This window comes from Eptatretus burgeri, chromosome 12, assembly GCF_056783735.1.
Source record: "Eptatretus burgeri isolate ZD-2024b chromosome 12, Ebu_testis_v1, whole genome shotgun sequence".
NCBI lineage: Eukaryota > Metazoa > Chordata > Myxini > Myxiniformes > Myxinidae > Eptatretus > Eptatretus burgeri.
The window spans coordinates 12,202,776-12,230,681 of NC_140972.1; the positions used below are offsets into that span (position 1 = coordinate 12,202,776).

At 44.1% G+C, this 27,906-nt stretch overlaps 1 protein-coding gene and 3 non-coding genes across 4 annotated transcripts; all 4 read right to left on the reverse strand.

The window, feature by feature from the left end:
- Positions 1–326: 326 nt before the first annotated feature.
- RPL4 (ribosomal protein L4) lies at positions 327–27,874 on the reverse strand. The gene is made up of 10 exons (XM_085849545.1): positions 27,780–27,874; positions 27,182–27,353; positions 25,409–25,515; positions 23,110–23,248; positions 22,494–22,618; positions 14,303–14,432; positions 13,129–13,285; positions 2,861–2,944; positions 1,194–1,314; positions 327–559 (listed from the first exon to the last, which is right to left on the reverse strand). Exons 1-10 carry the CDS (start codon positions 27,780–27,782, stop codon positions 419–421), a joined length of 1,179 nt encoding a protein of 392 aa, XP_085705671.1. The 5' UTR covers positions 27,783–27,874; the 3' UTR covers positions 327–418.
- On the reverse strand, positions 2,166–2,238 carry LOC147015110 (small nucleolar RNA SNORD18). Its single transcript, XR_015050392.1, has one exon. It is a non-coding gene; the product is annotated as a small nucleolar RNA SNORD18 (small nucleolar RNA).
- On the reverse strand, positions 3,268–3,340 carry LOC147015111 (small nucleolar RNA SNORD18). The gene has a single exon (XR_015050394.1). It is a non-coding gene; the product is annotated as a small nucleolar RNA SNORD18 (small nucleolar RNA).
- Positions 25,886–25,953, reverse strand: LOC147015112 (small nucleolar RNA SNORD18). Its single transcript, XR_015050395.1, has one exon. It is a non-coding gene; the product is annotated as a small nucleolar RNA SNORD18 (small nucleolar RNA).
- Positions 27,875–27,906: the final 32 nt, after the last annotated feature.

The following is a 27,906-nucleotide window of genomic DNA, read 5'->3' on the forward strand; positions in this document are numbered from 1 at the left end:
TGTACTCCCCCCCCCCCCACTCTTCCCCATCAGCAAAGAGACAGGTTGTATTTGCCAGTGTACAATATAATATTGCAAGACGAATATAGATGCTCGAGCAGAGTGTCTAACAGGAAGAGAGGATCTGAACGAGTTTCAGGACACTTTGAACACATTTCCAAATTCCTGCCCCAATCTGAAGTGAATGTCAGGCCTGGCCAAAACCACAAAAACGTGGGAATAATTTTGGCCGTTAAAGACGACCATTTTGTCATCACCTTGGATTTGTTTTCACATATTAGATAGAAAAAGAAGAACCACACTCAAGCATGCGAGAAAACAGCAAATACGTTGTGAAGGATCCACGTTTTTATTGAAGTGGTTTGAAACCAGAAAGACAAAAACAATGACTGTGACAAAGTAAAGTAAAAGTCTAATTTCACTCCATTTTCTTTCCACCATCCTCAACTTTTCCCTTCCCAGGTTTCTTGCTTTTCTCAGAAGACTTCGCAATCTTACGGATCTTTTTCTTGGGCTTTGGTGGAAGTTTCCCTTCTTTAATCAAACGCCGTGACTCACGCTGCAGGTAAGAGTTTGGGTGAAGAAACAAAGGTACGAAACATCTCAAAACATGAGGCTGAATCCTGACGATACAAAGCAATTCCCAACCGAAACAGGCATAGCCCCAATCAGCCAATTCCCAGAGGATTACCCCTCATGCCCCAATCAGTCAATTCCCAGAGAGCTACCCCTCAAAAGTTTCACAGTAACACCACCAAAAGACAAAATAAATTATATAAAAGACCCCAAGGGTTACCAAAAGCATATTTTCTATGCACCGCCATTCCTCTCTAAAACTCAAACACTCAAATGATAAGCACAGATGCAACACACGAAGTCAAAACATGAAACACGTAAATCAGTGTTCTTAACCACTCCTGTGGAAAGTGACAAAAAACATTATCGTTTGGACCAATTGGACAGGTACAGTCCACCTTGCGGAATTAGGCTACAAGAAGTATCGGCACGGTGCGGTTTAATAATAAAAAAAAAAAATTGTTGAATACCACCAGGAAGTAGAACAAAACGTTTGCTTTGATGTGTAATCAACTGCATTGAATCAAGACACCATGTCGGTATGTACTCTCAACTAAACTGGCGAGTGTCAATGGAGCAGGAAGAATAATTAATTGATGAAGGAAACAAAAACTCACGTTCTTCTTTTCAAGCAGAAGAGCCTCCCGCCGTGCCACCTGCGTGTTCGGATTCAACTTCATCATCACACGCAAGTTCTTCAGTGGGTTTTTCTTCAATACCCGGCGATGAATAGTCTTCCTACATGAACAATGGGAGAAAGCAAAAAAGGACTGCCGAGGTTACCTTTCCAAATTGGTCCAACGGCCCTGGGATAAGGAAGAACATTAAGCTTTGGCCAAACAAGCACCAGACATTCACTTGCTTTCACACTTCATCACCCATCATTGCGATATCCATGCACAACAGCGAACAAAATACATTTGCACAACAAAGGAAGTTATTCTTCCCCTCTTCCCGAAAAAGGGGAGGGTCCAATGGAACCAATCTCCTGCCGTAAACACAACACTCCACTTCCTTCTGCCCTCAGCCAACTCTCCACCCACCCCTACCCTTATTGATATTCTCCCCTTCACACAATATTCCCCTCCAAATCACTATCAACCCCCCCTCCCCCTCCCCCCCAGTCTCATCGCCTTCCCCTTCAACATATTCATTTAATGTGTCTGCTCTGCTGCTCGATCCACATTATCTTCATCTTATCCACACTTCCAGAAAATGTGTCTAATTTATATACGCACAAACCACTCCAAGTACACATGGTCACCAGAAGAGGCCTGGCCGATGGCATTGTCACCCTCCTGATGTGGGAGTTAAACCCGAGGGTCATGAGCTGTGAACCACCCTTGGCCTCAAGGACCCTCTGGCAACCCCCCCACCCAATCTACTTTCTTTATCCTCTGAAGAAAGTTTAACTGTTGAAACTTCTGGGTCTCACTTGTCCCAGAGGAGAAGCCCAATAGTTTACCAATCTCTGGTGAGAAATCCAATTGTTCACCAATCGCATGGTAAAAACAATGGAACCTTCATTGAACAGCAATGGGGAATGGGAGCGAGAATGCGCAAAATGGTTGAAATCCATTCACTCCAGGAGGCTCAGAACCCCTTTTTTAAAATCAGCGCATGTCAGAAACACGGACCATAGGTGATCATTCATCATTGCCTCTTTGGATTTCCAATGGAAAATATAACTGGCTACATCTTCACGAAAAAAAAACAAAACAGCAACGATCTGTCTTGGGCAAACCATATTTCAAAGTTGCCTTCCAAAGCTAGTACCGCTCCCCTGACTCCTGCCTCATGTTTAGACTACTCTTCTCTTCAAAGGTTTTCCATTTAAACAATGAGTTTAAACAAAACATTCCAAACACGACAGCTGTGAAAACAATGCTATAAATGCAAATTTACACAAAGCAAAGTCTACATTTTAATTTCACACAAAGATATAAATCAATAAATCCCACACGTACCACGTCGAATGCCAAACCTACTCAAAATATCCTCACCTGCCCCACTGATTTTCAGATCTCAATTTCCTTGAGGAAACGTACTTTAAGAAAAACCAGTGGAAATCCAATGGCAGAACCTCATCACAACAAAACGTTTATCCAAAATGTAACAGGCAAAATGACCAAGTGAACGATTGGAAGCACAAATGACAAGAAAGTTTGAGCAAATATGAAAGTGAGAAAACCTGGAGCTTTACTTCGGTCACAACGCACGTCGCGGAACTGGCATCGCGAAACAAAAGGAGATTCAAAAAATAAATAAATAAATAAAAACCTACTTGGGAGCCCTCAACACGCGCTGCACTTCATGGCACTTCAACAGGCGGGTGAGATCAGTGTTGGTCATCTTGTTCATGGGAAGGCTACAAGAGGGAAAGGAGCACAAAGTCATAATGAAAGACGACCAGAAAAATAAGTACACGTATAAATGAGAAAGGTGCGTCTGCCTTTTCTTTGATCTTCATAGAATTCAATACCCCTGAGCCAATTATCCCGAAATCTTTCAAAACATTCAGATGGGGTCAAGGGGAGACAAAACCAGTTGTCAATGGTTTAGCAATCCCTGGCAAGAAACCCGACATGGTTTACCAATCACAACGTAAAAACAATGGAATCTTCACCGATAAGGAATGTTGACTGGCAGAGAATGCAACAACATAGTCTAAATGCATTCATTCACTCCAGGAGGCTCAGAACCCCTTTTTGAAGATCAGCGCATGTCAGAAACACGGACCAGAGGTGATCATTCATCATTGCCTCTTTGGATTTCCAATGGGACAAAAAAAAAAAAGGCTACATCTTCACCAAACATCCATTGAGGGCAACCTGCCAATTTACTTTAACAACACTATTTTTGTTTTAAAACGGCCATTTGCACAAGTGAAGTTCAGAGGTAACGACAAGTGCACTCGGTGGAGTGTGCACCTCCGCCACGCAATGCCCAGTCCACAAGAACATATCGGGCCCAATACATTATTTAAATATCATGCTATACAGTACTACATCATTTTGGGCCCTATCTCTCAATGGTGCAGAATCATTTTAAAAATTAAATAACTCTCGTATCCAGATCCGGATCTTCACCAAAATCAAATCAATGTGTCCTTGTGACACATCCAACATGTCCACCAAGTTTCCTCAGAAACCGTCCACAACTTTTTGAGATATCGTGCAATTCATCAATCATTTTTAGCCATATCTCTCCATGGTGAAGAATTAGTTTTAAAAATTCTCGAAGTCTGATCCGGATCTGGATTCTGACCAAAATCAAATCAGTTCGTCTTTGTCACACATCAAACATGTCCACAAAATTTCATCCGGATCCCTCCACAACTTTTTGAGATATCCTCAACACAGACATACAAACAGACAGACAGACAAGCTGGTAGGCGACGAGGGATCCGCTAGGATCGAAGCGCTGGATACGATGCTTTACATTCTGACCGATCCACCGACGAAGATTCATTGCCAAGACATATTGGTTCACATACAATTGTTCCTCTGCCTGGCAAGATTTTTCCTGTTGCGTATTTTGCCAACTGGCACTACTCACAGGACTACCATTTGAAAAATAAAACCTAAATCAAAAATCAGCTCAAGTAAAATTTTCTAAATATCTCGAAGTGTAAAATCCCGAAGTCTCGTTTCTCCACATTCAAAACTGTAGGACAAGTATTGAAAATAGTGAACGTAGGTCGAGAAAAAGTATTTTTTCGAATTTTGCGTATTTCAGCCTCGACACCCTTGGTGATCGAATCTGGAAAAAGCTGCGGTTCAATTTTGTAGTAGTTATTCAACTCTATCCATACACCGAATTTGAATGTTCCGCCGTCGACGGTTTCCGAGGTCAAGGTCACTTAACATATTCCCTGGTTCACCACCTTTCCGCATTCGGAGGGCTGCCATTCGGAAACTATGAGAGATAGAGGAACGTTATGCTGTCGCGATAACGAGATGGGGATGCAAGGAATTGGCAGGAGTTGGTCCGGTCACTCTACCTATCATAGAAGCCACGCTACGTCAGTTGCCGTTAGGGTTCTGAAAACGCGGTTTTTCGGCAGCGACACAGCAACGAAACTCAAACGCGCACACTCCCAGCCCATATGGCATCTGTTCGCCAAGTTTCATCGAAATCGGTTTGCTGGTTTGTGCTGTGGAGCCTCGCATCGCCACACACACACACACACACACACACACACACACACACACACACACACACACACACACACACACACACACACACACACACACACACACACACAATAACGGATATCGAGCGAATCCCAAAAGGAGTGAAAACAACCTCCTTCACCTTCGGTGGTGGAGATAATATCAATGCACTTTATGATTACAGAACAGGTGAGAGCTGGGGGGGGGGATAAAAAGCCCTCATAAATGTGATGAAACATTCTTCAGACAGACAAGAGTGAGGTCAACTGACACGGCGTTCGAGACACACATCCTTGCAATCAAGTCAGATTAGATCTGCGACTTGCTACAGGTTCCGTGTAAACCTGCACCAACCTGTTTCATGGTTGGGCTGTCAGCAACTAAACAGTCCCCCCCCCCACCAGGTTCCCTGGTGAGGAGGGTGTTTGGACATGGACACCCAGCAGGATTAAAAACAAAACCTGTCAAAGGGTGGAGGAGCTCCTTGTGAGCCAATCCAGTGCCAACTTTCTGTGGACATACCCCTGCAGTTGGGTTACTTCTTTTTTTTCTTTCGAGGTGGTTGGTGGCATGACAAATGTGTAATGCAAGGAAATCTGAAAACGCACCCCGTGGAAGTACCTCCTGTGCTGCTGCCCTTTGTAGGGCAGCTCACCGGATTGGGGCAAAGCCTTTGGGAACCCCATTCCTCAATGATAGGAGGAAACCCACAGGGTAAACCTCTCGCATCAGACTGTGGTGGTGTGTGGCAGAGTGGTGTTGAGGTGTTGTCCACCAGTTGAGGTGTCTTCACCTTTGTTACAATCTGAGCTCAAGTGTTTGAACATTGGAATTGCAGCACTCTGAGGTTCAGAAACCAGATAGTGGCGAGATCATGGCAGGTGGTTATACCTATTAGTCTGGTCACTCTGATGGTTAACATGCCCAAGGAGTTGCTGCAGCTGTGTCCAAGAAGCTGACTCCAATGATAGTTGAGCAAACACCGGTCAATGAGCGTATTTTGAGATGAAGGATTCGTCACTCCTTGGGTGTCATTTCCCTGGTCTCTGTATATGCTCCGACTGAAGCGAGCGATTTCACCCTGAAGGACGCATTCTATGTCACTCTCGAGTCTGGTTAATCAGTGCCCCAGGCAAGATACTCTTCCAGTCTTGGGGGATTTCAATGCATCGACTGGAACTAATAGGGATGGTTATGAGATATATCTTGGTCCCGATGGGTCTAAACCGGAAGAGCATCAAGTTCCTTCACTTTGCAAGAAGTTTTCACCTTGACCTTGACTTAGGGAGGCTAGTTCATAATTTCAGCACCCACAGGCTTATCGCTGGACTTGGTATTCCAACGCTGGTGGTGTGGCAAAGGAGACTGGCAATGTGCGCGTTGATGGTCACTGGAGAATGATCCAGAACTGCAGGGTCGACCGGAGTGCTCAGTTCCTCAATACCGACCAAAGGTTTGTTGTAACAACTCTGAAGTTGCAGCTTAAATCTGGGAGAATGGTACCATCCCAGCCTCGGCTGGATGTTGGCAAGCTCAAGGATGAGTGTGAAGCTGAGGAGTTTGCAAACAGACTGAGTGGGGATTTGGGGAATCCTGAAGAGTCGGACAGTGTCTTCCAAGTCCTTGATGTTGTCGGCGGATGTCTTGGAACTCACCATTGGGGGAAACAGAATTTTGTCTCTCAAGGGACACTGGATACCCTTGACCAGAGTTGGAGGGCCAAGCTTAATGGCAGAATTCAGCTGTTCAGGGAGCTGAAGTGCAAAACTCTACATGCGCTGAGGGTGGACAAGGCGGCCTATGTGTGAGGAATCTGAGGTCGAGCATCACCTGTGGTCAAGTGATTCTCGTCCTGTTTTCAGGGTAATTAGAGCATTGCGTTCCTCCAAGCCTGTCTCAGTGTACTGCAGCAAGAGCGGAGGGTGGTGGGCTCTTGACAGAGGAGTCCAAAGTGAAGGCCCACTGGGCTGGATACTTTGAGTGGGTGTACCAGGCTCATCCACCAGCCATCGAATTGGATGTCAGGGGTGTTACCATTCCTACTGCTGACCTTCCAATCAACTGTGGTCCACCTTCGTTTGTGGAAAAACAGGCTGTGGTAAACCGGTTGAAATGGGGTAAAGCTCCTGGGATCTGTGGCATCCATGCTGAACTTCTCAAGGCTGGTGGAAATGCTGAACTCGTCTCATTGCATGCAGTTCTATGCTCTGCCTGGAACACAGGCATCATCCCAACTAACTCGAAGAGGGGCCTTGTTCCTCTGGAAAGAGAAGGGTGATCGGTAGGACTGCAACAACGACCGAGGGGTGACGCTGCTCTCTGTGCCGGGCAGGGTCTTTGCTCAGATAATTCTTGAAAAGGTTCGCCACCATATGCTTGAGCACCATCGTCCAGAGCAGTCAGCCTTTACACCAGAGGTTAATGATTGACCGTATCCTTGCTCTTTAGGTCCTCACCGAACGCAGACGAGAGTTTCGGCAGGAGCTGCTTGCATCTGATGTTGATCTCTGCAAAGCACTCCATTCAGTGAATCGGGATGCCCTCTGGTGGATTCTTGGTCTTCGTGGGGTGCCACCAATCTGATGTCTGAACAAAACCCTGGCATTGAGAATGCTGTGAGATGTAGTGATACTGTTGCGAATCTGGAAGCCATGAGCACACAACATTCAGGTCCTATAGCTCAGTTATTTCAATAAGTGAATGTGGATAGATTGCTCCCTTTCCCTTGTCTAATGGGTGAATAAATGTACACGCGCTGCGAGTTACTTTAATAGTCGGGATTTCTACATCAAATACAACAACAATGACGGCACCAACAGCTCCAAATACAACAACGACGGCTACTACAGCTCCAAATAAAACGACGATGGCTACTCCAGCTCCAAATACAACAGCGAAAACCCTCTGCTTCCAGCATTCTCCGCGCGCTCACTGGTATGCTGGCATGTTCGGAATGCATTCAGGGATGAATTCCATTCCCAAATATGGTCATGAATCTGTTCGCTTGGATCGCGCCCAAGAGCGATAAAAGGGACGTGGAGATAGAGATCGGAGGAGCGAGGGAATCTGCGGAAGCGTCAAAATCTGTGCGAGCGAGAGAAACTGACGGAGCGCGTGAGGATCCGCTGGAGCTCTGGAGGCCGCTCGTGGCTCGCTGGTGTCTGGATTCGGCTGACCTCTCGCTGGTGCCCGGTTCGAATCAGCTCGAAGACCACATGAGATGGACAGGTCCGAGGCAGGCTCTGGTCTTCAGCTCACCTTTCCCTCTGAGCTGGAGGTCTCAATAAAGGCTATGGACACGTGTATGTGTGCGTATGCGCGTGCATGTGACCAGTCTCGTAAGTATGAATTGTTAAGTGCCTTGCTGTACATATGTGCATCTCTTTTGTCGGACAGCTCTGCCTTCTTGCGTGCTTCCCTCCTTCCCCCCATTATGAATAAACCCATGTGTTAAATGTATCAGTTTGTTGCTGTGTTTCCTTCCATTGGCTTAGCGTGACACGTGTTGGAGAATTAGCAAGGCCATTGTTGCCGCCGTAAGGGGACATTTGGACCGACGGATCTCGGTGATCATCCACTCGGGTCGCACACGGTTCGAGCACGCTTGCGGCTCATTCTATACGAGCGCTGTTGAGGGTGTGAATACTCGATAAACTCACCACGTGGAACTCGAGGTATTTTGAAGATTGGCAAATAACCCTGTAACACGTGGTGTAATTATTGACGATTCACGGTCCGGTAAGGGACCCGTACTTGTGGGAGTTTTCCGAAAGGTACGATCTAAATTCCGGGTGTTCAGTGGAGCTGACTCTACTGCTCCATCTAGTGGTCGTGCTCGTCGGCGATACCCGGCCCGCAACAATACCATCTCAGACTTATTTCCAGTTGTTACTGGAGTTCGTCAGGGGTGTGAACTGGCCCCCACATTTTTCAGCGCTTGTATGCACTTGATTCTGGGGAGGATATCAGAGAGATCAGACTGCGGTACATTGTTTGGGAATGTCAAGATCTCTGACCTTGATTTTGCAGACAATGCAGTCATCTTTGCGGAGCCTGGACATCCTTTTGGGGGCCCTCGAGGTTCTGAATGAGGAGTCGGGGCCACTGGGATAACGGGTTTCTGGGTCAAAACCAAGATCCAGGCTTTCAATGACATCTTGGATGCTGCTGTCTTGTCTGTACCCATTTGTGGTGAGGGTGTGGATCATGGAGAGATTCACTCACCTTGGCAGTGTTATTCACATCTCTGCTGGCTGTGAGCCAGAGGTCAAAAGATGTCTGAGTCAGGCCTGCGGAGTCTTGGTTCCACTGGATCATGGGGTGTGGCGCTGCCGGTACCTGTGCAGGACCAAAGCCCGAATCTTCAGGTCCTTGGTGCTTCCAGTCTTGCTCTACGGATGTGAGACTTGAACTGAACAGGCATCGAAGACGAAGCCTTCATTCCTTTGGAACCAGGTCTACTCAGAGAATCCTTGGCTATCGCTGGTCGGACCGTGTCCAACAAGCTGTTGCTGAGAGACTCAAATGGGATTTGTTTCCTGCATCGTCTATGAGCATCAGCTGCAGCTGTCTGGACATGCGGCTCATTTTCTTGAGGCTGATCCTGCTCACCAGATTCTCTCAGCGAGGGATCCTCGTAAGTGGATTGAGGCCAATGGGCCGACCACATGCCTCATGGTTGCAGGTTGATCAGCATCTCAAGGAGATGGGGATTGGCCAGGCATCTGCCTGGGAGACGGCCAGACTGAGTCCCCTGGAGTACCGGCGGAAAGTGGACGCAGGGTCATTCCAAGTCAAATCAGCTAAAAAAAAATGAAATTCTGCAGTGACCCCTTTCAGATTTTCCTGAAAAAAATTCTCAAAGCTGTCTTAACATATATGAGGAAGGTTTGCCAAGTTATAGCTCAAAATTCCAAGTGGTGTCCGAGATATGGCCCTACAAACACCCGAGGGGTGTTTCAATTCTGGCAGTCGCGAGTTGCAGATTTGTATCTGAAGCATTTTTGGAGGGTTCTATATTCCAGAGTTTTACAAACAGAGTCCTGAAAATTCACACAAATGGTGTGTATTAGTGAGGCTTTCAAAATCTGACATCAAAAATGTTCTACTTAAAATACTTTTTAAGATAAGTACGCTCAAAAGTAGTGATTTGTAACATGCAGGCAAAAAAATTGGAGTTTTCAAATTGCTGCCAACAGTCAGTTTATTCATCATGAAGAATTTTGTTTCCTGATTTACACAATCTAGTGACTGGATCATTTACCCAAGAAAACTGAAACCTTTTGGAGCAAAATCTTGGGTGCTATAGGTGTCTGAACTTTGCTCCAGACTCGACACTGAAATTTACCCCGGTTTTACCCCAAGTGTTCGCCATGTTTACAGTTACACAGCTCTTTTAAATTTTGGTCACTTAAAGACATACATCAGCAAACTGTGGTAGAAAATTCAAGAGTTGTTCTCAATCCCTTCTATTTTTAAACGATTTTTATAAAGGCACACTTTTAAAAAAAAAAAACATGTTCGATGAAAGATGTAGAATAAAAGCAATAGGTGTGCATTTGAAGTGGAAGCCATGTCAAGAATTCCTAAGCTGACACCACAATGAGCATGCAGTAGTGTTTCATGGTCAGAATAACTTTGTGGTTAAGTTACTTTTAGCTCAAAAATGTATTTTTCCAATTAAAAATGAAAAAAAAAAAACACTTATCTCAATCATGAAAATAGGCACAATGTACAATGGTGCATTTTGTATGATATAATTTAAGTAATAAATATTTATAACATTATTAATCTCATATCATAGAATTAAATTTGCACATAAACATCAAATTTATACCAAGTAAATACTTGTGTAAACCTTTATATTCATGCAAAATATCATAAATGTGGGGTTTGAAGTTTTGAAGTAATTTACAAAAAAAATGCATCAATTTCTAATAATTCTGCAGTCCCAAAAGCTACTTTTTAAAAAATAATATTTTGTACTAACAAACATATAGAAACTAGAGGGGGAGCACTCGGTAGAGTGCAAAACCTCCGCCGCCAATAGTGCTGGGTCACTCAAGTGAACCTGATGTCCTATTCATTGTAGGTGAAAACGGATCGGACTCTACTGAACCACGATTGAATAAACTAAACTAGATCGACACGCATGAAAAATGCCAAAATTAAAAATCGAAATTTTTTTGAAAAAAAAGTTGCAAAATTTATGGGTTTTTTCTCTCACAAATTTTTTTGGGTTGGAAATCACTTAAAACATGTAGAAATGCAAAAAAAAATTCAAATCTTTTTCAAATAAAATCGAAATTTTTTTGAAAAAAGTTGCAAAATTTTCTGTTTTTTTTTCTCTAACAAATTTATTTATTTTTGGTTGGTAATCACTTCAAACATGTAGAAATGCAAAAACAAAAATTCAAATATTTTTTCAAAATGGCCGCCATGGCGGCCATATTGGACTTTGGACCAAGTCCAAAATCTAATGGCATGATCCTTGGACCATACCTAACCACCCCACCAAGTTTTGTCGAAATCCGTCCAGGAGTTTTTCCGTCCATCTTTGATGGCAGAGGTTAAAAAGAAAGATATTGTAAGGAAGTATGACTTAAGTGGAATCGAACAATATATAAATCAGTTTCGTAAAGCTTAAAGAAGTGTACCAAAATCATTTCCAAAGTTAGGCATGAAGCACAACTTTATCTTATTTAGGCTTTAAACTAATACACAGCCCTGTCATAACTGCCAATGCTCATTGTTACATTTTATTATATCCTGGCAATTATAAAACTAATCACTGTTCACTTTGTACAATGTTTCCAATTACATTTGTCCAAACAATTTGATATGAAATTATGAAAAAAAAGTTGAATCAGATATTGCACCTACATTTTCAAATGGATGTAGATTTTCGTACAATGTACACGAAGTATATAAACAATTACATATGCAAATGAATATTTATAATGGTGATTATTATGATCACATTATGTGTCTTAATTTGTCGTTGAGATTGGTGGCAGCCTGAAACTAAAATATCCTTCAAAAAAAAATGTGAGCCAAATTAAAGTAACCACATACTTGTTCTGACCAAAAAACACAACAATTTGATCATTGTGGTGCCAACTTATGAATGTTTGGCATGGCTTCCACTTCAAAAGCACACCGATTGCTTTTATTCTACATCTTTCATCGAACATGTTTTTTTTTTAAATAGTGGGCCTTTTTAAAAATAGAACGGATTAAGAACAACTTTTGAATTTTCTACCACAGTTTGCCTATGTATGTGTCTTTAAGTGACAAAAATTTAAAAGAGCTGTGTAACTGTCAACATGGTAAACACTTGGGGTAAATTTCAGTGTCGTTGAGTCTGGAGCAAAGTTCAGACACGTATGGCACCCAAGATTTTACTCCAAAAGGTTTGTTTTCTTGTGTAAATGATCCAGTCACTAGATTATGTAAATCAGGCAAAATAAATTCTCCATAATGAATAAACTGACTGTTGGCAGCAATTTGAAAACTCCAATTTTTTTTGACTGCATGTTACAAATCACGACATTTGAGAGTACTTATCTTAAAAAGTATTTTAAGTAGAACATTTTTGATGTCAGATTCTTAAAGCCTCACGAATGGACACCATTTGTGTGAATTTTCAGAACTCTGTTTGTAAAACTCTGGAATTGAGCCCTCCAAAAATGCTTCAGATACAAATCTGCAACTCGCGACTGCCAGAATTGAAACACCCCTAGGGTGTTTTTTGTCGGGCCATATCTCAGACACTACTTGGAATTCTGAGCTATAACTTGGCAAAACTTCCTCAAATATGTTCAGGTTGCTTTGAGAATTTTTTCAGAAAAATCTGAGGGTGTCACCGCAACCCCCAGCTGAAATGACACGGAATGACTGCGCAGTGATGCGCTGCTCCAGCAACTGCTCCCATTCCTGAGCTGACCACCTTGCAAATTGATCCAGCTCACAGCCACACATCATTCCACTGTTCCAATGCTGTGTACAACTTGCTATGGGTATGAATAGCAGGAATCTGTCCCAGTCTCTATCAAGCACAAAAGACTCCCAAGCAACAAACCACTGTTGGGCACAAAGTTTGATGCAAATTCCAGTTTTGCGACGACTCACTTAATTAACATCGAGTGCATGAGACCAATGCAAATTCTTGGGATGAACGATTTCAGAACAATCGCATACAAAATGCCATTGTTTTCATAATCACTCCTGATATACTGTGATCGAAAAATAAATAATTGCGAGAGCAAGAGAGACCTTTTTTCATGGATGATCAAAACGACGTCAGTCGAGCTTTTCAAAAGGGAGCAAACTATGAGATGAAGATTGTGATGCCGACAAACACAAGACGACGACTTACTTGTAGTTCTTTTTCTCAAGCGATGCTTTTGTCCAATTTCCATACAGACTGTCCAAGCGGCGGAAGGCGCTCTCGGTCCAGATAAGAAATCGACCCACGTGGCCCCCGGGCGCCAGACGTAAAAGGTTCAGCTTGTGCACGGGTAGGAGCGAGATGCCTGAACAAGGGGACAGCAAAGAGAAGAGAAAAAGTCTCTCGGGGACAAAATGCCTCCTTAATTGAGTGCAACAATGAAACCACTTCAGTTCTGTTTTTCAAAGCATTAGTACAAAGTATTTTTACTGCAGCCATCAGCAATCATACTGCACTTATTTCTCACAATGCACTTCATGGCTGTTTTCCATTCATGAGACATATACCGACACACACTCGCCTGCCACCCAGTCCAACCTGTACCTGCCACAGGGCTGCAATGTGTCATAAACCCATCCATCACATTAAGGTGAATGTACAAAACTAAAAGCATTCCCTCATATCCTTAACAATTCACAGTTCAGTCCAACGATCAGGGAAACTACGATTAAGCATATGCAGTTACTTACTGCACATTAAGCATGCACTCAGAAGCAAAAACGTCACAAACCGAGAAGGGCAATCGGTGGAGCACATACCTCCGCCCCACAACGCCTGATCCATGAGAACATATCTCGCCCAATACATTTTTGAAATATACGATGCATCGTTTTCAGCCCCATCTCTCAATGGTGAATAATAATTTTAAGAATAATTTTTTTTTTTTTTTTTAATCAAATCAAGACTCAGATCTTCACCAAAATTGAATCTATTCTTCCTTGTCACACAACCAAAAACGTGTCCACCAAGTTTCATCTGAATCTGTCCACAACATTTTGAGATATCATGCTGCATATTTTTGACCCTCGCTCTCAATGGTAAAAAAATCACTTCATAAAATTATAGTAGCCAGATCCAGATCCAGATCCGGATCTTAAGCAAAATCGAATCAGTTCGTCCTTGTCACACACCCAACCTGTCCACAATATTTCATCCGGATCAGTTCACAACTCTGAGATATCCTGCACACAAACAAACAAATCAGAGGGGGGGAGGGGACGACAACCTCCCTCACCTTCGGAGGCAGAGGAAATAATCACAACCACGACAAAAACCTCAAGGCCAAAGCAAACAAGATGCAAATACAATTAAAAATTCCTACCAGGAATGTTACGGAATGCACGAGACAGTCCTTCATCCTTGTTGAAGATGATGCACGGTCCGCAACGCTTCACACGGCGGCGGTTTCGCATTTTACCCTTACCGGCACGCATTCGTCGAGATGCGTACACCTGCAAAGGCACAGACACAAAGTGGCACGGAATAACTCCATTGCAGTCAAGGCAGATGTATTAACAAACAGTAGGGGAATTTACAAAAAAAAACGAATAACTTTGGGAGAAAACTACCACCAAACCAGAAGGGCACTCGGAAGGGCGTATGCCTCTGCCACCAAATCCCTGTTCCAGTGGAACATATCGGGCCAAATAAAATTTTGATACATCATGCAATAAATCATTTTTGGCCCCATCTTTAAAAAATATATCTATCTATCTATGATTCATGCTGTATGTGCGTGTGACCGCTGTTTCTCGACAACCACTGGTCCGATCTAATTGAAACTTGCCAGGTATATTGCTGGGGACCTGAGCATGTGCCTTTTCCTGGTTTGATATTAATCGAACAAGTGCTTCCCAAGTTATAGCCATTTATTTACCAACCAATGACATGACACGTTGCTGCGCCATTTATTTACCAACCAATGACATGGCACGTTGCTGCGTAGGCGTGGCTGCGGAGGAGTGCGCGGCTGGCCGACGATGACATCACGGGCCGCACCGGTTACATGGCAGCGAATGTCATGGCAAGCAAAGACAGGGAGGTAAACTTGATGTTAATTAACTCTGTGTGTGGAAGTGTGGTTGTCGTGAGAACGCGAGAGAGAAGGAACGGCCTGTGTGATTGTAGTTTCTGGCTCGCGGTGTGAAATATATATATATATATATATATATATATATATATATATATATATATATATATATATATATATATATATATATATATATATATATATATATATATATATATATATATATATATATTTTTTTTTTTTTTTTTTTTTGCGCACGTACGGCCACGCACGTATGAGCACGTGAGAACGAAGGAACGGCCTGTGTGGTTGTTTCTGACACGATATTTGAAAAAAAAATTTGCACGTACGGCCACGCACCTACGGGCAGGCACTAGTATTTAAAAAATTATAGTATCTGGATCGTAACGAAAAAAAATAAAAATCTAATCAATTTGACCTGGTCACAAACCAAAAACGGACCCACCAAATTTCATCCGAATCCGTCGGCAATTTTTTGTCGGCACTTTAAAACTTCCAGTAATTATGCCAGGGTCTAAGCCACACTTAACCTATCTATGCGAACCTTTGAGCACGTCATTGACTCACCATGGAGAAAAGATTAATCACAAAAACATCAGTTGTGGTGTGGCAACCACATTGGTTTTTAGAAAAAAGTTTTCAAAATCCTCTGAAACCACTTAGCCAATCAATTTAATACTTGACATATGGGATCCACTTCCCTTCGTGCATATATTTTGATAAATGTCATCAGTCACATGATTTGGCAGCAATATCGATTTCAAGGGGAATGTTAAATATATTGTTACGAATCTGGCAGCCACTTGCACACAAACAGTCAGCAGTCCCAACAGTTCAGTTATTTCGATAAGTACGAGTTATCGTTGGGGTCCCATCCCCCATGTCGAACGGGAATTACATGTGTGCACTGCGAAGTTTCTTTATACAGTCATGCGCCACTTAACGACGGGGTTACGTTCTGAGAAACGCGTCGTTAAGCGACGTCGTCGTTGTGCGAACATCATTTTTTTTTTTTCGTTTTCGAACATCGTACTTACACAAACCTAGACACCAAGAATATATATGGTGTAGCCGATTGCTCCTCAGATACAAACCTGTACAGCATGTTACTGTACTGAATACTGTGGGCAATTGTAACACATCCAAGACAGACGGAAGACACGTTAGATTTACCTTTGTGCTGTTCATGACGGCTATCGGTGTTGTTAGCAGCAGCTAACAATCTCCTCTCGCATCGATTAAAGAAAGGTGAATATAATTAGCGTTTGGATTTCATAAATACGTAATCATTGCATCGATGATATAATTTATAAATGAAGAAACGAGCTCCTGTCAATTGTGATATATATTTTCGGAACAGTGCGATTGTTTTCACAACATAAAAAGCTTCACTGAAAACAAATTTGTGTTTTAATGTCGACCAAGAACAACGATTTATTCGCGGAATTCTTCAATTCAAAGGCAATTTACTTGCTCGAAGGTAAACGTGCAAACATTGGTTCAGTTTGAAAGCCGATTTCCTTGAATCCCGATTTAGCACAATCCTGTTTTTTTGTGATGACATTTTATGGACCTCAACGATCGCATTATAACAGGGCCACACTGTCGTTTATTATCATTATGAGGTATTATGTACTGTACAGCGTACATAATTGTATGTGCTATTTTTATACGAGGCTACATCACTCGGCGATAGGAATTTTTAAGTTACATTTTTTTTCATTTTTTTTTTTTTTCCAGAGCTGGCAGATCCGTCGTTGCCCGGAACGTCGTAAAGCGGCGCATGACTGTAGTTAGTTTTTTACAACATATCCATCACTTCTTCAAACCGACTCCATTGCCCACGTGTTTTTAGCTGAAGGCGTGGGCGGAGCCTCCATCGCCTCAGATCAAGGCTCCGCTCCGATGAAGGGCATTGAGCGTATCCTCCAGCCAATGGGCGAAGGGCTAGCAGGGCCGAGGCGCTCCGGCCAATGGGAGGTCAGTGCCGAAAACTACCACAGAGCCTCTCCGGGGGGCGGGCCTCCGAGGACGCCCCGACAACCCCCGAGATTCCTCGTCCAATCAGGAGGTTGATCACCTCAGTGTAGCTCCGCCCCAGCCAGATGAAGTGTTCGCCCCGTCTGAAGAAGAGAGTAGTGTGGTTGTCAGGACCTGAGTACTGCAGCCATCGTGGCCGATTGATTTTGGTCTGTCGTGGTGGCTTGGTCTCGGCCATGGTCTGCGGTCCTTTGCGGTGGCCGATCAGCCAGGGTCGTGAGCTTGTGGATTTCGGGACGTGGGTTCGAGTCCCACAGTGGTGGGTTGGACTCAGGTGTGACCGCAAGAGGTGGGAAGGTACCCGGCCAAGCTCTGTTTCCCCAGCTCGCCTTCCCTCTCGAGCCGAAGGGTCCAATAAAGACCCGACGGGGGTCGTGTGTGTGCGTGTGTGCGTGTGGCCAGTCTGTTAGGTAGAATTGTTTTCTTTTCACTGTACATTGCCTGCATATTCGTAATAACTCTGCTCTGTGTCTCCCTTCACGACTATTGCCCCCATTATAAAGAAATCCCCAATTGTTAAATGTTCCATTTCATTGCCTGGAAATGTTCCATTTCAATGTTCGTTGCCCGTGTTTTCTTCCATTGACCCAGCATGGTGCGGGCTTGGGAATTAAGGAGGCCGTGCGGGCTTGGGAATTAGGGAGGCCGTTCATGCCGTAAATTGTTCATTTGGACCAACGGATCTTGGTAATCCCCGCTCGGTTTACACCCGGATCGGGCTCGGTAAACGGCCCGTTCCGCCGAGGGTGTGGTTTTCCCCGGTAGTTAGACGTGGGTACTTAGGTATATTGAAATTCAGCAATTAACCCTACCCCACGCTGTCGAAATATTGGCGACCACGGTCCGCCAAGGGACACGTGACTTTTCCGAGAATCAAGACCGAAATTCCGGGGTGTTCGGTGGAGACGACCCGACTGCTCCCCCTTTGTGGTCGTTTATCGCCACCGAACCCTGGCCCACAACACAATATATATATATATATATATATATATATATATATATATATATATATATATATATATATATATATATATATATATATATATATATATATATATATATATATATATATATATATATATATATATATTGCTACGGCTGTGGAAATTCGCAGAACACCATAAAGGTCCTTGGTTCAGTTTTATTGCTAAGTGTGTGTTCAGTGAGATTCCCCCACCGTTGTTTAATGGGCTTTATTCATGTTATCATATCAGGGCTGTGATCTTTGAGTTAGCCTTTATTCTTTTGGACTAACCACGAACCACAACGCCAACCACAACCGCCGACATCTCCACAAACACCAAAGGGGAACAACTCCCGCCCCGATTTCTCTGGTAAACAAGATTGACGGTTGGGAAACAACAACTAATACAGCCGATCTCTGTTGGAATGTTCCCAGTTCCCCCCCCCCACCCCACGAAGGGAGGGCGGGACGCCGGGGTAATAAAAGGGAACGCAGAGCGCCAAGTGGGGCGGTCGGTCGGGTGGAAGAGAGTGTATCAGGGTTCGGAGAAGCCAAGGAGCTGCGTGGATGTCTGGGCTCGTGTCAGAGTCGGGAGCTTGGAGCAGTCAGTCGGGGGAGGTCCGGGCGTCGCGACGGAGACGCGGGCTGGAGGCACAACCCTGCCTGCCGTGTCGCACAAGCCTGCGCGTTTGTGTGGGGAGAGCCGGGGAGAGCCAGAGAGAGCTCGCCTGCCACGGGGAAGATGCACGAATCGCTGCTGTGGGGACGGGACGTCGCGACTCGCCCCATCATGGCACCACGAGGGTGCAGGTAACCTACACGGTCTCGTGGGACTCGTTCAGTCTGCCAAGTCCCACGCCATAAAGGCCTACGGGCCCAGCCTGACCCCCTTGTCTATGAGGGTGGTCTTTTCTTTGTGTGAATGATGTGGTGCCGAGTCCCGACAAGTAGAACTGTTAAGTGCCTGTGAACAATAACAATAGTCGGTTGTAGTGCTTTGTGCTTGCTCGTATTTTGTGCCCGTCCGCGCATTGCTGGTTTGGTTGCATGACTGCATGAGTGTTTCATCAATCGATTGCATTTATTGTTGCTTTCCTGTGTATGTGTGTAGAAATAAATGTGCTTCTTTAAATGTTAACCCGTTCGTCGTGTCCTCCTTCCCCTATTGAAGTGCCATCTTGTATTGCGGAATATTAATTGGTTTTTAAATAACCGATAAATAGAATCGGGTCCGCCGAGGTCTGGCGATAATACCCACTTGGTTATCCTAGAACGGAGCAAACCGCTTAAGCGGTTCGTGTCCAAAGAGGCCTTCGCCGAGGTATGGTCCCTCGGTCGTTACCCACGCGAGTACTTCGGAAAAAAAAAAAAATCGATATTCGGCGATTGACCCGATTTCGCGCAGGTAGAATATGGACTGGGCCGTGGTGTGCGTTGAAGGCACACCCGTGACTGGTTCTCGGTGTTGTTCCGGGAAGGCGCGACTGAATTGCTCGTTCGGTGGGCGAAACGACCGCTATTAGAGAACGCTGATCCCGAATCCAGGCCGAAGTAACCGGAAATTGCGTCAAAAATCATCAGCTGCGCGGCGCTTACACGTACCACGGTATCGTTGGCAAGTATACAGTTGTGAACACATTATAGGTAAATTCAGAAGCGAATGTAAGAAGAATTCTACGTTCGCTTCTGGGCTTTGCCTATTCCATATTAATTATTGCATCGATGTTATAATTTACAAATGAAGAAACGAGCACCTGTCAGTTGTGCGATATATTTTCGGAACAGTGCGAATGTTGGAACAGTGCGAACGCTGATTTTCTTGAATCCCGATGAAGCACGACCCTGCTTTTTTTCACGATGACATTTTATGGACCTCAACGATCGTTATAATGGGGCCACACTGTAGTTATCAATATCAAGTATTATGTACTGTACATAATTGTATGTGCTATACTTTACTTTTATATGACTCGCAGCGCTATGACATCACGAGGAGATAGGAATTTTTCAGCTCCATTATAATCTTATGGGATCACCGTCGTATATGCGGTCCGTCGTCGACCGAAACGTCGCATGACTATATATATATATATACACACACACACACACACACACACACACACACACACACACACACACACACACACACACACACACACACACACACACACACACACACACACACACACACTAGCTGAAGTACCCGGGAATACCTGGGAAATTTGCCCTATTTTCCTCATGCTAGTTAGACTGAGGCATTAGTTGTATGGAGAAAATTGGGAAGGCTTCTTTTATTCCTCAGATTTATGGAAGGAAGGCTTTATGCTGCCCTAATCCTCAGAGAGGTCATAGTTGATGGCGGCCTTGAGCCACTCAATGTTTCTCGCAGCAGTGGCAACTGTCGATGTCCTGCCAAAACTCGGACCAAGAAAGCTGGAACGAGAGTTTTGTGCTTCTCTCGCCCATCGGTGTGACGCTCTATTTGCAGTTAGGCGACTCTGACTCTCTGACTCTCTCTCCAGCCGACTCTGCTTGCCTGGCTCGTTCATGAGCAGATATATCAGCAGTAAGATATGTCTGTCTCTCTCCCTCTCCCTCTCTCTTCCCCTCTCTCTCTCTCTCTGCAGCTGACTCCGCTTGCCTGGCTCTTTCATGAGCAGATCTATCAGCAGTTAGCTGTTGCCTTGCGCGTGCAGTTCGAGAATGTGTATGTTTAAAAAGCAACGAATATGAACATTTTGTATTTCAAAAAACTCCAGCGTTTTTAACCATGAAGCCTTTTGTTACGATTAATATGCCGGCGCACTATTCGAAAACCATTTTTTTTTTTTTTAATATATAATTTTTCATTTTTATGGAAAGAGACTTTGCACATCCTGGAGGTGAATGTTAGATCTATATGTGTGTAAAGTTTCATCAAGATCATTTCACTGGTCTCGGAGCTTATTGGTTACAAACAAACAGACAGACAGACGGCCAAACAGACAGAAGGACTGCCATTTATATAGTAGATGAGCAGATATATATCAGCAGTAAGACGTGTCTGTCTCTGTCTCTCTGCAGCTGACTCCGCTTGCCTGGCTCTTTCATGAGCAGATCGATCAGCAGTTCGCTGTTGCCGTGCACGTGCAGTTCGAGAATTCAAATAACAGGAGGAGAATGTGTATGTTTTAAAAGTCAACGAATTCGAACATTTTGCATTTCAAAAAACCCTAGCATTTTTAACCATGAAGCCTTTTGTTATGATTAATCTGCCGGCGCACTATTCCAAAGCCATTTTTTTTTCCGAATGGAAATTGTGTGTGTGTGTGTATGTATATATATATATATATATATATATATATATATATATATATATATATATATATATATATATATATATATATATATATTTTTTCCATTTTTATGGAGAGCCACTGAGCACATCCTGGAGCTGAATGTTAGTTCTTTCTATGTGTAAAGTTTCATCAAGATCGGTTCACTGATCTAGGAGCTTATTCGTCACAAAAAAGACAGACAGGACTGCCATATATATATATATATATATATATATATATATATATATATATATATATATATATATATATATATATATATATATATATATATATATATATAAAATCTAAAAAATTGCTTCACGCATCGATGCGATACTTTACAAATCTGATCCACTGCACTCGTTACATATATTGCAGCAACGATGACACAATCATTCATGTGGTCTGGCAGCCATATTGGACAGAAGAGAAAAAGAAAAAGAAAAAGAAAAAATAAAGTCAAAGCTCGTTACATGATGCAATGGTCAATGTTGGAACTTGTTGCACAGGAGATGGATCTGTGGATGGTAATATATATTGGAGGTGGTTGGGGGGGGGGGGTGAGGGAGCAAGAAGGAAAGTGCCAGGTAGGTAGGCACCTGAAGGTAAAGCCAACATAATCTGACTTTAGGTTGCATTCATCTGGGATATTATGAACTAAAGGAGGGGGTTTTAACACTAGAAATTTCGCAAGGCCTCATAGAGAATGTTGTGTACAGTTTTGGTCACCACTTCTGAGGAACAGCTACCTCATAGTTGCCACGGAGAATTGTACGCAGAGCAATTCGACCGATTCTGGTTGGGGTATGGATGAGCGATCCTGATATCTGTTCAAGAGGGTCTCATGAAAGGTGAACATGCCGTTGGTGTTTGTCAATTCCTTCCCCCAACAAGATTAATTTTTCTTAAACATCCGAGAGACATCCCTGCGCTTGTCCAACTGTATTCCTACCTATCCTATCACTGACAGATTAGGAGTGAGTAGATAAGCACAACATTTAATGTCACCATTTCCACTCAATTTTGATTTGCATCATTCGAATTAAAAGAAACGAACAAAATGCTAAATCCGGATCTTAGTGAAAAATAGAAAAGGTGTGAAGAACAGCTTTCATTGTAAGTGCTGGCATGCAAGACTTGCCTTCTGAATATCACTCCACGCATTTAACTTCTTCAACAGAAGAACCGCCTCCTTGGTCTTCTTGTAGCTCTGCACTTTGTCCTCCACTACCAAGGGAACCTCAGATATACCTTGAATGGCATGGCCTATGGAGGTGAAGAGGTCAGAAGTTGTGACTTTAAAAAGGAAAACAAAGCTTTTGGCGAAGTGACATGCCTGTTGGATCAAACAGCTGCAGCACACATCAAGTGTCAGGTTCAGATTTTGCAAATCTCTTTTCAAATGTAGCACATGGATGTGGGCAGCACAATTTGTTGGGGGGGGGGAGAGGAAGAGGGAGGGGGACAGGGAACTCAGACTTGTTAAAGACACCGAAGGATCTTCCACAAACTAATGCTGCCAGAGGTGACGTTCCAGTTTAACATCCGAGGGTCAACATACGCATCAATGCAAAATACAGGGATGAAAGTTTATAGTCAGGTCAGGATTCAAACTACCACCACCCCAGGGTAGACAGCTCAGAGGTGAGTGCGCTACCCCTTTGTTCTCCTGCCAGCACCATATTTCAAACAAAAGACAACCAAGTATAAAGTGTGGAAAGGTAATGGAAACCAAAACACCTGAACCTACAACTCACCTTTGGAAAATACCAAGGCAGGGAGGGCAGACGCAGCCAGGCAAGAGCAAATAGCGTATCGCCTTTGCCCGAGGTTTACCTTGCGATGCCAACGTCTCCACGTCTTGGTCGGAGCAAACATGCGTCCACCGCGACACATCTATCACCCCACAAGCAGAGGTCAAGGAGAACCCCATCATGCATCATATTGTAACTCAACATGCAAAGCGATACCGACCCACAACACAGAAAAGGACCATCGGTGTTCTGCTGGAAAACCAAAAGAAGAAAAAACAAAGAAAAGAAGTCCTCAGCCAATCTCTCAGGCTGGGGTAAGGCGAGGGATGCATTGCCCGATGGTGCTGCAAAAAGCGACTTATGATGCGCTGCCAAGGATCTTTGTTATGTATCCCCTACTGCTCACGAGTCACATGATCATGCCAAATATTAAACCACATAAGTGATGGCATCGAGCAGCCACCAATGTCTTCGCAGGCTTCGACATTCACTCCATTTTGCTGTGTTATTAATTTCCTCCTGGATGATTTGTAATGCATCAGCGAGTGCCAAACCACTACTATTTCCAACACCCACCAAGCAGACGAGCGTTGAAACTATCAGGTTGCCTGGAGGGGTTTCTGTCAAGTACTAATGGAAACAATAGCATTTATGCTGAAATGTCAAATTAAAAATTATTTATAAATGGCTATTTCCACCATCCACCAATAGGTACAAAACATATTTTGTACTCAAGCACATTGTTTTGATAAACTTCTACCCCATTCCCCATTGAACGCTTGGGAAACACAAAGCACGTCGAGTGTTTGCGGCATTTGCAAGTAATAAACTTTTATTCCAAATAGGATTGTTCAAACTAACTATATCGTGCTCCATGTGCTCATGAATGGGATCTGGAACACGAGAATTTTGGGATGGCATCAACGGTCGTGGATCAATGGCAAAATTCAAGATTCGAAACGCACCATGATGGGGAGGTTTGGTAACATTAAAATGGTACAGTAAAATGGTTACAAACTGCATTGCACCGGCAACCCTTCCATCCCACGTCGTGAAAAACTGGTGTGCTGAAAGCCATGCCATTGCTCAACAAAACAAGTTAACATCAATGGGCCACTGTTGGTGTCAATCTGACCGACAAAGTCCGTCATTCAAACAGGCTGCGGTGAAAGCTTTGTACCTCTTGGATCTCACACACCTCAGCAAAGGAGTAGAGTGGTAACTTGTGAGGACACAAGTTGCTGGTTCAAATCAAGCAGCACAAAGAGCATTCTGACTGGTTCGTCTGGAGAGGAAGATCTTCGAAGGAATTTACACGATTTTCCCAAAAATTTACCAAGCCCGCCAATTAGACACTTCCGGTCATGCGATCGGCATGACCTCTGCAATTTTACATCAGGACCCTGTCATGTTGCAACACAAATTTGGTGGCATTATGACTGGTGGGTCTGGAGTAGATTTTTCAAGAAATTTATGAAGTAGGCCATTTGGACCAAATTAAACTCGTGACTGGAACAAGCTTTGTAATCCCCATACCAGTCAGGAGCGGAATGTTGTTGCCTAATCACAGCCGGATCAGGCGAGCGGTTTGAGTGGAGAAATCGAAGCAGGACACGGACAGAGATGGACAGTGCACGATGACAATACCTCATCTGTAAATTCCATTCCAGACAAGCTAAAAATCAAGTGTCATTGGTTGATCGAGATGAAACAGCACGCCAGTTACACAATGAGTATGCACGGCATGCGAGCGGAAACATTTGTATTTTGTCTGGATAGGCCCACAGAGCGAATGAAAACCGATTCTGGTACAGTAGACAATACGTAATGCAAAGAGTGCATCGGCGCACAATATCCGACACGACACGTGGGAGATGTCGAGGTGGAAAAACATTCGAGGAACACATTCCAAGCACCGCACCCAGCCTTCCAGAAAACAGGAGTAAATGTCACCCAAAACAAAAAGAAATAATTAAAAAAAAAAAAAAAAAAAAAAAAAACTCGGTGACAACAGCCTTGTGTGCGGGTCTTGCTCAGTCATTCAGTTGGCAGCACTCGGGCATGGTGGTTTATCGACGGCAGGCTACCGTCCCCACTCACATCATCAGGCGCAAATTACATCCATCATAGCAAGACACAGAGCAAATAGACACACTCGAGTCGGTCCCCTTGAGTGCATCAAAAACGATTCACTGACTAAAAACTGGGAAAATATTTTTGAGACGATAGACAAGAACAATTAAAGAATGGATTTAAATCACCTTCACTCAAATCACTGTTTGCATTATCTCAGAGAGGATACATTTCCAAAAGCACCCTGGCCGGACCGGTGAGTACCCCCTCCACGAACACGGGGGATTCGAGCAACGGCTCGTCCAGTACCCCATGACTCGGCACTAGTCTGGTGACCTGCACACGGACACACAACACAGGGTCAACACGAACACCATGTGGAATGTATTTCGAGCACACACTACAAAATACATGTCTAAAATTGCCATAACTGCAGTGTTAATCTCTTGGTAACACGATAAGTTTCGTGTAAAAAGTGGTTTTTCAACTCCACAATTTTCCCACCCACCACCACCGAGCCAAAAGCTCCATTCACACATACGTCCACAAGAGCAAAGTCCTCACGACGATGGGATGAGGAAAAATACAAAGCCAAATGAACCAAATACCAACTTATGGGCAGTCCACATATTACATACTCAAAGGAAAACGTTTAACTGTGGTAAGAGCAAGGATGGCTGCCCAAGTGGCCAGAAGGCTCGGATGGAGGCTCAGGACATCCTTTGTTTTCACGATGAATCAACAACACGGACCAGATGACTCTCATCATTGCCTCCCCCAAAAATAAATTACCCCTCCATAGTCTGGATGACTTCAAACTGAAAGGCGGGTACCACAATGTATATCTATGAACCGATAGATAAGCACTCAAAAACTGGAGTAAACTTACATAGTGACACAGTGAACCGAACTTACAACTTGCACCTCGTTATCCATCAAACACCGATGGCTCCGTTGAAGAAACTGATTAATTAATTTGACACAGTATGGCACCCTGCACTACTCACCAAACTCTCTTCCCGTGGTATTCAAGGCCATCTCCACTCATGGCTCGCAGACTTCCTCTCCTGTCGCAGTCAACGTGTGGCCCTAAATGGAGTTCTTTCATCCCCTCTTCCTGTGCAGGCTGGAGTTCCTCAAGGTCGCGTTCTGGGCCCTGTTCTTTTTCTGGTTTTCATCAATGATCTCTCCGAATCTCTGGAAAAACCTCTATTTCTCTTTGCCGACGACTCCACCCTCTGCCGTACCATCTGTCATCCCTCAGACCGGCAAGCAGCAGCTTCTTCGCTCACTGCAGATCTGGATAAAATCACAAACTGGTCCAACAGCTTGGTAAAACTACCAAAATCACGAATCACTGCTCATCTTCACTCTTTCATTCCTCTTTTTTCCCGCTTTTGGAATAAACTTCCTCACTCTATTCTTTCCCATTCTTCCCTTCAGGCTTACAAAACAGCTGTTCACCACCGCCTCTTATCTTCCCCCATCCAAATCCTCGATCTTTTCTACCCCCGATAATCCACCCAAGCCCTCTTCCTTCATTTCTCCTGCTTTCCTTCCTGAAAGTCCCTGAAATGTCCATCTTCTCTTCGCCATGTTCCCCGTCCCATCCCCATCCCTCTCCCTTCCACAGTTCACCTAATGTGTCTGTTCCCCACTGGTTTGTCCCTTCCACTCCCGCCCCTCTTGTCTCATGCCCCCTTGCTGTGAGTTGTGTGTTAGCTCTCATACGAGCCTCGACCAAGGTATACAAAAAAAAATCCAGCATTTAAAAAAAAAATCACATATACATATATCAAAATATATACATATAGATAGATTAATCCAGCATCCAGTCACGTGGAGCGAAGGACGCACCTCCTCCAAAAGCAATATTATTATTCTATTTTGACTCGACAGACGCTCAGTGATCACGTGGGAACTTCGCAATACATTACAAGTTCTTGGTATCCAGCTCGTTTAACCCCTCCATGACCAGGGCGTGCTCGCAGTTTGAACCCACCGGCCTTGGCGCTGACCGCGTAAGGTTGCCGGTTGTTCTTTCGCACGTTGCTGTGCACGAAGTTTACGATGTCGGGCCGGATGGGGGCGCGAAACACGGCGGGCAGGACCACGAGTCGGCCGGACGCGTCGCCCTTCTCACCGTACACGGTCACCAAGGGCCGGGCGCACGCCTGTCGGGTCAATGGGAGCACACACAGCATTTATACACATTACAGGGAAAACAAAAATTTACCAATACATGAATGAGAGAGCTCAAACGTCCTCACTAAAACACCAATCAGCCCCACCACGGACACGTTCGATCAGTTTCACACAGAACACGGAGAAAACTACGGCAGGTAATCCAGAGGGAACCAAACAAAAGTAATAAAAGAACAAAAATAAAAATAAAATAACGACCACGTGGCAGGCTGAGCGCAACACGAGGCCCACGCTGAGCACAACTCTAGGCCCAGGCTGACGAGGAGTCAGGCCTGAGTGAGAGTAAAACGCACCGAGATAATAATTTTCCCATACAATGGTGACCATACCGACTCTCAGAGTTTTACAATCGGAAAATGTCATCAGGGACAAGAAAAGAAAGGATGTGATCGCACCATGTCGTGAAAACAAGCGGAGCCCGAGAACGCGCCGCGTAATGGCGACACAACCGGAAGCGGAAAGAGTAACGATGAAGATTGTGAAGGGGAGGTAAAATAGTGCGCGCGTGTGTATTACTCCGCG